The sequence below is a fragment of the Nymphaea colorata genome, chromosome 12 (genome assembly GCF_008831285.2).
Source record: "Nymphaea colorata isolate Beijing-Zhang1983 chromosome 12, ASM883128v2, whole genome shotgun sequence".
NCBI lineage: Eukaryota > Viridiplantae > Streptophyta > Magnoliopsida > Nymphaeales > Nymphaeaceae > Nymphaea > Nymphaea colorata.
The window spans coordinates 14600895-14613699 of NC_045149.1; the positions used below are offsets into that span (position 1 = coordinate 14600895).

Sequence of the window (12805 nt, forward strand, 5' to 3'; positions counted from 1 at the left end):
CGCGGACAAAATTTCTGCCCGTTAGCGTTGCCCGTGGAGAGGCTCGTCTTCCTCTCGCAGAAGCTCTCCCGCATGCAGCTGCTCACGTCTGCATCAGCTCCTCTTTCGCATCTCTGTCGAGGTAAGGTGCAGTTTTGCCTCTTTCTATCGCATTTTATTTCCAAACTGCCTGTGTTTCCTGTTTGCCTCTCCCCAAATCTCAGCCGTAGTCGTCTTCTTCGCCCTTTTAACATAGAGAGGGTCGTTTTAGATATGCTTTCTTTGAAAAAGTAGATGGTATTTGTTTCTAAGCCCAACTGATTGAGTCATTGAATATCTTACGGTGGCCAAAATTTATTGGATCTTTGTTGCTTTTCTGTATTTGAGGAACATGTGATCACTATCCTCATTAGCTTGCTCACACATGACGGTAAGGGTTCTCCTTGAGGTTCAGACAAATCGTCGATTTGCAGAGGCAGACCCAGCTATGCATCCGGCTGCCCTTCTCTTTCCAAACCCTCTCCTCTTTTAAGTCTGGCCACTTCCATCTCCTCCGTATTAAAACATGTCATATCATATCATATCATATCATAGAGCTCTTGGCTCCCTTCACTTTGAGCCCCACATAGGATTTGCCAAGTTGGACAAGTTTCATGTGCTAATAGGTAATTGAATTTAGATTTTGTTGGAGGACGTGTGCTAAAGGCTTCGCTGGTTGTGACCTTTCATTCCAAAACTTCTTCACCATGCACCTCTTTATTTCGCACTCATTCAAGAGCCAGAGCGGTTTCAATAGTTGAAAAATTTTTGAGGATCAGTCCTGCTCGCCTTCAATGTGTAGCACCTGTGTTCGTGTTCATTGACGGTAGCCGTTAGCCGAAGAGATTATCCATCTTCATTCTTCATTCTTCTCTCGTTTGTGTATCATGACAAGAACCAATAAGCATCTTAACGGTTTATATCTACGTGTGAACTTGTGCATGTGAATCTAGATTATTTCAACAATTGGTAGCAGAGCCGGTTAATGCCCTATATCATGTCTTCTTTGTTTGGAACCGTATGAGAGACCAGTAGATATCTGTCCACCATACAGATCAACGAGGGACGGCGTCTACTGGCGGTTTCTCCCACATAGGGATATCTCTTTTTGTCCCCTTAAGCTCCTTTATTTTATTAGAGACCTCATTGAAGCAGGAAATATGGTTAAACTGATGATAAAAAAAAGATGATTCCTTATTGTCTTCTTTCTGCTTCTCTTCCCTTTAGTGTTTATTAAATTGTTTCTTAATCTTTAAATGTTGAAACTCCACCAGTGATCACAATTATTTTTTAAAAGAAATAAAAAGCTATTGACCCACAGATCTCTTCTCACAGCATTTCTCGCCTGTGATTCCGTTGTTAGGTACTGGCAAGGCTCAGTCCTAGCATTTGCTCCAGTAGCGGATTTTCATATCCAAAAGGGCACTTATATATATATATATATATATATATATATATATATAACAGAGGAAATATTTGAATATGTTAATGTGAAAATAAAGAAACATTGAAGGGATGATGTGGCCAGTTCATATATGGCTCAGTCACTGATTTGCGTTCAGTTTCAATCAGTATGGATGGCTTTTCAGTCTTTGCTCCTGATCTCATTCTAATGCATTTGTTTTGCGGTGTTACGATCTGTTGGATGCCCTTTTAAAAAAAATTTGAAATTTTAATTAAAAAGCCGTTTTGATATTTAAATGTTAACATAAATACAGTAAAATACTATTGGGTTGTATGATCAAAATATCAAAGTAAAAAGGCTGCATATTGTTAAAATCAATCCATTATAGCAGATGTGATCATCTCGCTATGGGCTAAGATAGGAATGCGGCCAGAAAAAGGCATGATAGCTACTTTTTTCTGTATAACAGGATTATTAGTTACTCGTTGGTTTTATTCGGGATATGTACCATTAAGTGATCTATATGAATCATTGCACAACAACACTTTCCAGCTATGAACTTGCGTGCTTTGGAAAAGGGCCTGCTTACAACATGGATGTTATATGAATATCGGAATTTCATGCGTTGTCGTTTTTATTTGTTGGTTGCTAAATACTTTTATCTGTTTAGTTATATTTGGGCCTGTCCATTGTACTTCTTAGCATTAATGACATTATTGGCTTTTGTTTCAAATTGTATGGTTTCTTCTCCTATCCTTGCCTAGTTCTAAATATTGCTTAGATCTTTCCTATAATTCTGCTTTTCTTGTATTTGCAGTTATGACTTGTGACCTAATTTTGCTGATGGCTGGTCAAATTTGTTGTGAGAAAGGGAAAGCTCAATGAGGCAACGCATTGTCATAGACAGGCTTTAGCAATCGTTGTTTGGTATGCATTTTTTTCCTTTTCTTCTTCCTTTCCTTCTTAATTGGTGAACTGCACTTGTCTAAGATAGTCTTATTGTCAAAAAATGTTTCCTCTTAATGCAGCCCAAATTAATTGCCATAGTAACATTTGGGAATATGATGAAGGTTCATGGTCCATGACAAGAAGTGAGTTGCTCTGTTCTTTGAAGAGAAAATCTGTTTTCTATAAATTCTATATAATAACATAGTGTGATTTCTTTGCTAATGTACTTTACATTTGGTTTTCTTTTTATTTGTATTATTCTTGCCCTGTGTGCTTGAGTGTTCTATGTTCATCTTGGGTGCAAGCATTTTGTGTTTTGATCTTCTTGCATGTGATTATAGTTTTTTGAATTTTCTGTGATTTTTACTGACCTTTAATAGTTTAATTAGGAAAAATTGTTTTTGAGAACTTTTATTTTGTTCTACTTTGTACAGAAATTGGACAGAATAAAAAAAAACAAAAAATACCAAAATTGTTCAAAAGTTTTTGAATTTTGGTTTTCTAAAATCCTCTACTTCTGTAGAGTAAAAAAATCCTTAGTTTTCATATTGTCTCTTTACAATATAATGTCTTTTTAACCCAGATTTGTGAACTTGTCAGAAATCGAAAAGTCTGCCTTCGTTGTATATCCTAACACCTTTTTACTTTCGCTTTCTGCAGACAGCCTTATATTCAGAGTCTAATAGTGTCCAATCCCATAGTTGTCATGACCTAAGATTTATGAGAACTTGTCACCCTTAAACTGACCTTTTATGTAGAATATCATACTTTTATGAGAAAGTTGGTGAAGTTCGTTCTTCTACTCAGTCTACCCATTTTGTTTTGCATTCACCCCTCTCTTTAGGGAGTAGAGTTCATGCCTCCTGGTGATATACCATTTGATGTCAAGAACGTTTGTAAAAGGAAATTTTTTTAATTTTGTTTAAAAACATTTTAAAAACGTCTTCTCTCACAATGACATGCCTTTGCTTTACTCTTAGTATCTTCCCGAGTAGGAGAAAATTTCAAGTTTTTGTTGTCAATCAATGGAAGAGGAAAGCTGAAAAAATCCTGGATCTGAACAGTAGGGAAAATTCCTATGAAACTGAGAAAGTCAAGATTAGGAAATGCTATCGACTCTGGTGTTCAAACATTTGCAAGGATTTAGCATGAAAATATGCTGAGAGAGAAGCCACAATGCTCTGTAAGATCTTGGCAGGTAGCAAAATGAGTGTTGGGAGACGGGCTCGGGGCTTGTGTAGTTGTTCCTCTAAGCCAATAATCAAAAGTACCGGGTAGGCATAAAGTTGATTTATGTCTATTTCGCGAAGATAATGACTTATGAACCTTTGGCTCGTTGAAAACCCGTAAGCTGAAGCGGGTTGGACACGTGACAAAGCTACACATAACCACCAAAGCGGTGGAGCTTCGTAGTAGCCTTTGAGGTGGTGAGGTATTCCCTCAAAGGTGAAGGTCGGCCTAAAAAAAAAAATCAAAGGTAAAAAAAATCACAAGGCAAAAAGCTGAATGCAAAAAAAAAAAAAAAGAAAACTAAGAAAAAAAAAGGTGCCTGCCAAGAGATGAAAGACATGAAGGCTGAACTCGCATGAATTGAATGTGACAATCTTTTGTGGATGTGTGATTTTGGGGTCAATATTTGCTCCTTTTTTGATTACCTAAGATGTCGAGGATGATTCCCTTTTGTTCACATTTTGGAAATTGAAAGATATCCCTTCTAAAGGTTCGATGACATTCATGCGAAATGAATCCTAATCCTTGTACGGTACTATGGGTAAATGAATGACATATTATTTGCACAACACGAGCACTCAAGCTTATGAGTTAAAGTGATAATTTTGAAATATTTCAAAAGAAAAACTTGACATCTCTTGTTATGTTTCGAGGTTTTTTAGGTATTAGAGGAACTAACCAATCCCCTTTGGTCTTGAAAGTTGTTTGCCATTTCATTAACGAACCACTAGTTCGTTAATGGAATAGATGAAATCATGAAACACTTCAAACCTAGTCTACATATGCTGAATGTGATAATTTGTCCATCTTTTCCTCTGTCTTAGGAGAGGCTGATAATTTGGGAACCTGACCCACTATTCCATCTTAACCGAAATGTCTTCAACCCTTTGAAATGTCTTCAACTTGTTTTTCAATGACATAACCCAGACTTAGTGTTGAGGCTGTTTTCAAAAGAACTGGTCGATTTTGAACTGTGACATTTTTGAAAAGTTCTATCCTTTGAAGTTGCATGAGTTTTGTTCCTGGCTTCATCTAATATTTGTCTTGGCTTGCAATACATGGTTTTGCAAAATGGGGTGGAGTTATTCTTCATCGTCACCAACTACCAACCCATGCCTTTACTTCAACAGCTGGGTCCTTCGTAGTTTTGGACCAGGTTAGTATTCAGTTTCTTCTTGTGTCATGTTAGTTGAGTGTTATGAATATTTTGACTAGTATGTGTTTGTTTATCCATAAATAAGGACAGTATCCTGCATTCGGGAAAAATTATGATATTATTGAATCTTTTCTCATTGATGCTATTTTCATTTAAGGTTGGCTGTTCGACCCGCTCCTCGTCAATTGAGGCTATTGCTTTTAATCCAGTTGTTCCCCTTCCCATAACCGAGATGTTTTTCCTACATTGGAGGAAAGGTGGGTTGAGGTTGGTCCAAAATTATATGAGAATGTAAGTTTTTTAGGAATGACACAGCTAAGGCTTATTTCAGAATGTCGTGGAAAGCTTGTTTTTAGATTTGTTATTGGTTTTGGATGTTCTTATCCAGATGTTGTTGCTGTAGGTGCAGATAAGGCCCAGGATCATGAATTAGAAGGTGAACAGTGATATTTTTTTTTCCCAAGAACAATTCCTAACACTTGATATGGCAAGCATTTTAAGCATTGCATGAATTCGTGAACTTGATCTTAACATTCTGGGTTTTCCTGAACTTGGTTGCCTAGAACTTGATCCTAACATTCTGGGTTTTCCTGAACTTGGTCGCCTACCCAGGCCTATTGTGGTTGGCGAACCATGAGCCTCTAATGCCATTCACCATTCAACAACTTTTCTTGAAAAAGCAAAGTACTTAACACAACCAGAGTTGGTTGAAGGAATCCTTAGGAATGTGTTATTGATGTACTGAACACGAAATAATGCCTTTTCTTTTTATGTTGTTGTGGTTTAATGCATAATGTTTGTTATGGTTTAAAGCATATGGAACATACGACTCGGGGAAGATATGACTCATGGTCTTTGTCATGAACATGTGTGTGTGTCTCTCTCATACCCAAGTAGAAAGACACATGTGTACGTGCACAAGTACTGAAAAACATGTATTTGTTGATGTGCAGCTAGTACTTGAATTCTTATGGTATTTCTAAAATATCACAATGCAGGTGAAAATTGGCTGAGTGGTGTATTAGTGCAGTCTAGAAGGCTAGAACTGTGGCTTATGGGCCCACTGTTCAAATGTGCATATATAGTGTTTTTATTTTTAGAGCTAACATGTCAATTCATACAGTTAAAAGCATGCTTTCTTTTTGTGCTCGTAGCTAAATCTTAGTTATGAGATCTAATTGCAGGACTTGCCTTTGGTTGCTCAATTTTATTGCAGGTGGGACATTTGCATTGTATGTAAAGCTCTGTCTTCTTCCAAACCAATTCTCAATTGATGCTCGTATCAAGGTCAACTGAAGGTGCCACCTCCACAGTTTGGGATGTCAATAACAATTAAAGAAAGGAAGTATAAGCTTCGTTGTCACTGAAAAGGATGTTCTCGTGTTTGTTCTTGTTGGTACTTCCATGTTGTGACATAAGTGTCCACTGTCTTTTGATGTCATTGTTGAATTTCTCCAAGATAGTAAAGGTTCAACTAGTTTGTCATATAGGATTTTAATGCTACTATGTTACTATGTTATAATTTCACTTTGATTTGACTTTTTTTTTAATAGGATGTCATTGTTGATTTCTCGTGCTTGTTTCCTCCGAAATATTTCACACATTGATGTAGAAGGTTTGCAGTCATATGGGTTCAAGCTGGACTTTAGGCAAGAACTATGAAAACTTGTATTGTAACAATTTGTTTTTTCCTTGTACACATGTGAAAATCTAATTATAAAGGAAAAGGAAGAAATTGAAGAAACACGACAAAGTGACTTGAAGTAGAAGAGACCATATTTTCCATATAGGATGTATGCACTAATAGAAGCAAATTCTTGTTTTTTCTTGCAAATGATACGTGCCTCATAGAGATAATTACTTATACTTATGCAAGTTTTTTGTCCCTGCAGTTGATTGCCACAACTTCTCTTTTCTTAGCTGCAAAGTCAGAGGGGACTCCTCATCTCTTGAACATTGAACACTATTCTGAAGGCTGCTTTTGAAAATTGCCATAAGCACAACTTTCCATTTTGCTCCTATTTTCTTGTGAGCATCTGTCACTTTGGCCCTGTTGAATTTTATTGGTATACACTGACACGGCTCTGGACTTTGTGTGTGGTATTCAGCATCTATATGTTCCACTTGCCTCAGTTCTTAATAAGCTGTTGAACAATTGTACTTGCGAATTTGGCTTGGAACTTGACCAATGAATGGTAAACTTAGTAATCCCGTTAGACTGACTATGTTTTCCTGCCTTGTTTTTCTTCACATGACTAGGATTAAAAGTCTTCTTTATAGCCATGTATTTCTGTAATCTACTTTCATAGCAATAATGTCTTGTACTAGTGAGTGTAATAATGGTAAATTTGTCCGTTGTTGCTAGGTTCTAGATTCAATGTGAGATGATAAGTGCTTCCTAGGAGATGATGGGAATCCCCTTGTAAGTTTTAAGTGTTTTCTTTACAATTATGTAATTTATATGTGCAGTTGCTTTTCTACTAACACGCTTGGTAGTGGTGTTCAAAATTCATGGACTACACAATTGATGGCATGCCCATTGTTAAGCATTTGTTTTTTATGAAAATCAGTTTTTTAATTATTCCCATCTTGTTACATATGAAAAATAATGCATATTTTTTTGCATGATCAAGGGTAGAATGATTGGTGTTCATCTTGTTGGATCTTGTTGTTCTTAAATTTTATTTTGCTTATCGACGTTGGGCCTCGCGTTGATCGGTTCTGTTTGATATTTCAATGGGTTGGATAGATGGCGGTAGCAGACCACCACCTAGTCGGAGAGTAGGTGGAGAGCGCGATCAGTAATGGCAGTCGAGGTACAAGCATCTCTCTCTCTTCCATTTATGTTAGAAATGAGGGTTGGCCAAAAAGCCCTCTGTTTTCGGGCCTGTTCTCTCTCTCTCTCTCACATTCGGTAGATGCTCATGCCAATTTACAACAACTGGAATTCTGCAACAATCTGCATCGATTTCCTTTTCCGATTTTGATTTTTTTTTTTAAGTTTCAATTGACGACGGATTAAGTAGTCAAGAAATTTTTCTCACCAAGGCCTCTTCCGTTGTCGAAGGTCATCGAGGAGACCTGGTTGACATGGCAGAGGTTGTGGCCATTGTTTGTGGCGACGACCTTAGTGTCTCTGGCGGAAGGTAGTGCTGTGGTAAAACCAATTGAAGCCAGAAGCCTAACACATTCTATGAAATGACAATTCTAGACCATGCAATTTTTCTGTATATGCGTTATGCAGCAGTCATATCCGAGTGTATATAAATTATATATAACCCACTACTCACATCCGAGTGGGTGGTTAGTTTTAATTTTGAAAGGTAGCTTGGTTGTTTAAATATGATTACTAAAATTATGTTCATATTATTTTCTCAAGTTTGCTGATTGAACTTAAGCAATTAGTGGAATGTTCACTCTACGAACTTGCTAGGGCAAAATTGAAAGTCGATAGAAAGAATGATCGACTTGGTCAAAAGCGGTACATCTCTTGGTGTTTGGTGTTGAACGGACATACCCATGTGAGTCTGAATGCTTTAAAATCTACGATCCAGTATCCACCGTGAAAATTTTATTCATGTTAATCTCTTAAAAGGTGGCAGAGGAGGTCGCTCCGAAAGTTCACCTATGTCTCTCCGATTGACTTAGATTTTGGTTCGTCTCATGAGCAGATTTTATCTAAATCTTTTTGTCATTGAAAATTAAAGAATGTGGTTTTGGGAGGCAGTGATCAAATTCCTACATGTATATAGAAGCATATATGTATATATATATAAATTAATAAAAAATTAAAAAACCGATAACGAGGGCGAGATACTGGGTACCCGGCCCCGGCCTGGCCGGGTGCGGCCCGGTGCTCCGGCTGCGGCCTGGCCCGGTGCTCAAATTATTGATTGAATATCAGGCTTACTAATATCTAGTTGAAGGATCACACATAACAAATATTTGAAAAAAAAGTTTCATCGAGAACATTTGAACGGAAAGAAAAGGGGACGGTGCATGCTGGAATTCATCGAGAACATTTGAACGGAAAGAAAAGGGGACGGTGCATGCTGGAATTAATGGTAAGGGTAATGGGGAAGCGCTTTACGTAAAAGGAGCTAGCGTCGAAACAACTTTTCACTATCAATAGGACCATGAAACTGAAAGAAGAAGACGCCATGGCTTCTTTTCTGCACCAGACCCCTGCTTTGCTTTTCTGTGTTCTGTTTTCTACTTTAGTGAACCCTTTTACAAGCAGCTTTTGGGTAGCTTTTCTGAGCCTACTGTGTCTCTCACCACCTAGCTGATAGATTTAAGGGTGTCCTTTGACTGCCCAAGTGTTCCTTTACCCTGAATAACTTGTCCAAGTCGGAATGTCTCTATGTCTGATCATGTTTGACTAGCTTTTTCAAAAGCTGCGTTGCAATTAGGACCATAAGTTACAGTGACCTTTTTAATACTTGAGGTTATGTAATTCTTTTTTGTAAAGTAGAAAGAGAGGAGAACCCAACTTGTCTTCCCAGGAGGTGGAAGCAAGGGGGTGACCTTTGAGGTGACACCACAATCATCGGCAGACTGAGTAGATTCCATTGCTGGTTAACTCATTAGCATAGCAGAGAAGAGAAGAGGCTCCATATATTATTGTAAGTAGTTGCAGAGTGATGTAATGGCTCTGATAGATGTTAGTGGACTAGTCTGCAACTTGGCACTAGGCACTAAACTAGCCGTCAGCTAAACTAGCCGTCAGCTCACCGGCACTGAACCCATTGTTCAACTTGCCATTAAGCTTTACTGGTGCACGCAATCAGTGGCTGCTGTTCACACGCATGGTTAATTTCTAATGGGCAGGTGTAGGTCCTCTTCCAGACAGACACACAATTCAGCCGTCTGTTATTGATTTTTTTTAATTCTTTGAGTTGATGTGATCTGTCTTAATAAAATGTGGAGGCTTACAGGCTTACTTGATGTCTACTCTAACTTGAATTTCTAACTCTAAATCGAACACAACGGGCCGAATCCTACCCTAGTAGATGTTCATGCTTTGATTCGAGATTTTGGGTTGATATAGACGGGAGGTCACGTTGATGCGAATCTTGCTCTCAAGCTTTCTCACGAGTGATCATTTGAAATGAACTCGGTCACGATCTTCACGTAGAAACCCAAGCTTTCCTATGCATGTTGGCCATGCATGTGAGTTGATTGATTGTAGTTCATATATGTAGTCATTAGGTGCATCTCCATCAATTTGTTACCAAAATTGAAAAGAAATGCAATTTACTACATATTTGAATTTTTATGTCACTTACTTAGACTTTCAAAAATACACTTAAAAGAAAAAAAAAACTTAATCATGTAACATTTTCAGCACAAGGCACTCACAAATGAGGCACTCTTTGAGACATGTCATGCATATTTATTTTTCGGGCGAACAAGAGTTCAATTTACTTCGTTTAAAAGCTTTTGGTAGCGTTTGGACAATTCATTGACAAAATGATTTTTTTAGAAAACTTGGTTTTGTTTTAATGAGTTTTGAAAAATATGTTTGGTTGGACGGACAAAAAAAAGGAGTTTTTGAGACAAAACAGCGTTTTGCCTCCAAAATCTCTCTTTTTTTTAAGCAAGTATCCAAACACGCCCTTAAGTTTATCAAACGTTTACATGTCCATTAAACATGTTGATCAACTAAAAATGAAAACTATATGCGTAATTGACAAACTGATTAACTTAGTTAATTTTTTTTATAAAGTGTAAAATTACTTTCTAAAATAAAAATAATATCCTTATACGCAATACAATATTTATGTTTATATATCCAATAAATTGCTCTCGGCCCCCGCACCCACCAACGTCTTTCCCTCTTTTCTGGTTGTTTCCCGAAACAGAGGGGCGCTTTTGGCGACGTGTACGTAAAGGGCCAGGGCAGGTGGCGATTGAAATGACGCCACAACGATGGGCTGTCAGCGAAGATCCCTTGTTGTTGTTGGCTGCCCACAGCAACTCCGGCAGATTCCAGCCTCCGGCTTTCGCCCGCAGCCCCTCCACCAGTTATTATTTATTCGAAAGGCTCTTTTGACGGGTCAGACCGGCACCAAAGACACGGAAAATTAACGCTGCTAAGATTGTCTTAAGTTATAAACAGGCCAGGCCCCAACACAGTGACGTGCATTTCAGTCATATTATGTCCAGCAACCAAGTTAATTTGTTAATTTTACAAGGATGACACCCTTGAAATTTTAATGTTAGGAGTAGTAGCTTCTCAACAGGAACAGCAACAGATTTATAAAAATACTACTTTATGTCGCGGTGTTTCATTAGAGGTTGATATACTGTTTATAGTGTCAAGCTATTTGAGGTAGATACATGAAACAGTATGTCGCTGTCAGACCACTCTTTAAAAGTAAAGTTGGAATAAAGAGGCGATCAAGTTTGAGGGAAATTATCATCTATAACTTCACCAAACAGAAACCGACTACAATCTTTTCCTCCATACCACATCATTTGGTCTGTTCATTGTTCAAGTTAATGAATAAGTTTAAAACAAAAGAAACATTACAGAAACACTTGAAGAAGCATGACTTATTTGTTATATCATCAAAAGTTGGGCGTGTTCTCGTAAAATTTTCATAGTCTTTGTGTTTGTTTTTGAGTGCCGGAGCAGAAAGAATCCAGTGCAGGAATCTGCTGGCCCTCTTGTCATATTCCATAAAGCATCATTCTAGAATAAGTGGGGAGGCATCACGTCCGTTCAATCATTGTATGCCCAAGTGAGGGAGCATCAAAGATTCCCCACCCATCTCACCAAAAGAGCCAAATAATAATAAGATACTTATATTAATATGAAAGCATATTTAACATAATGACCAGCAAAATCCCGCTTTAGAATCGTAACAACGAACAACAATCATGACTTGCTTGGTTGGAGATTGACCGAACGACGAGGGAACAAAGACGTGAGGACCCAAATTCATCAACAAAAGGATAAAGGAGATCAGGAAAGTGAGCACAAGATCTCACATCTAATGACGTCGTCGTCGTGCTGACCGATTGCTTTGACAGGCCACGTCTTTAAGTAAGGACTTGAATGAATGAGTGCCAATTGCTTCCATCTTCCCCTTGACTAAGGCCACAACTTGCTTAAAAAATAAAGCACTTCCTCTCTCTCTCTCTCTCTCTCTCTCTCTCTCTATATATATATATATATATATATATATATATATATATATATATATATATATATATATATATATATTTCTAATTAAGGTGTCTATGATGTTTTACTTGGCTTGATTTTATACATTACAGGCTTAGATGTGTGTTTCCAATAAACAAATCACCAATTGCCCATTGAAGATCAGAACAGAAAACTTGATGGTAAACAGGCAAGTCACTTTTTTCTCAAAAATTTGCACAAACCAATTAAAGCGTGGGAACAGAAACTGATGGGCATGTCTCTAGACTCTCGTGTCTCTAATAAATGAACCACATGTTGCAAGATTTTTTTTTTTTTTTTGGGTGTCTAAATCTGTGGGAACTGTTTACTGGGTTCTGTGTGTTCACAGATGCGTATTTATATATATTTTGCCGCACACAGGGATGTTGTTTACTGATCTCTATCTTCCTCTAGAAAAGTCGGCGGAAAACTGGTTTGCCTGTTCGGCGGATTTGATTTTCCGGCCAGCATATTACTTCGGTAGGCCATTGAAACCGAGGGCGGAAGACAAAATGATTTAAGGGCCCCTATGATATTAATTTCCATGAAATGAAACCCAACGGAGCCCGTCACATCGATTTTCTGATTTTGCCTTTGATGAATCCCATCACTTGTACCTGCTGATAAAATATTGTCCAAATTTTGTGACATATGATCTCATAACTGGTTTGTAGAGTATATGCTTCGAATGATCCATGCCTAGAAATGTACTGCCACTTGTAACACGAAATTTCACGGCCATCTTTGCTGGTAAATATTGAATCTGAAGCATGATATTCCATGACGAATAAAGACAGATGAGCACATCTATGTGACTGCCTTCATGGGGTATGTGCCTCAATTACCATCTAAGAGT

The 12805-nt window shown here is 37.8% G+C and overlaps 1 protein-coding gene across 5 annotated transcripts; it reads left to right on the forward strand.

Annotated features, from left to right (window-relative positions):
- LOC116266107 (uncharacterized) lies at positions 1-8305 on the forward strand. 5 transcript variants are annotated; one of them, XR_007575055.1, is made up of 8 exons: positions 4668-4757; positions 4915-5014; positions 5161-5193; positions 5974-6785; positions 6866-6952; positions 7123-7179; positions 7507-7573; positions 7825-8305. XR_007575055.1 is itself a non-coding variant. In XM_050081007.1 (7 exons), the coding sequence occupies exons 3-7, from the start codon at positions 2505-2507 to the stop codon at positions 6051-6053; spliced, it is 312 nt and encodes a 103-aa protein (XP_049936964.1). In that variant the 5' UTR covers positions 1-121; positions 2241-2350; positions 2452-2504; the 3' UTR covers positions 6054-6855. The 5 variants fall into 5 exon arrangements, 1 of the variants encoding a protein (XP_049936964.1); XR_007575056.1 differs by having other exon boundaries at positions 5167-5193; XM_050081007.1 differs by lacking the exons at positions 6866-6952; positions 7123-7179; positions 7507-7573; positions 7825-8305 and adding exons at positions 1-121; positions 2241-2350; positions 2452-2514 and having other exon boundaries at positions 4684-4757; positions 5146-5193; positions 5974-6855.
- Positions 8306-12805: the final 4500 nt, after the last annotated feature.

Excerpts from the sequence above, each read along its gene's own strand:
- LOC116266107 (XM_050081007.1), top strand. Across the intron at positions 4,758-4,914 it reads CCTTCGTAGTTTTGGACCAG|GTTGGCTGTTCGACCCGCTC; the intron begins GTTAGTATTCAG and ends TTTTCATTTAAG. Across the intron at positions 5,194-5,973 it reads CCAGGATCATGAATTAGAAG|GTGGGACATTTGCATTGTAT; the intron begins GTGAACAGTGAT and ends ATTTTATTGCAG.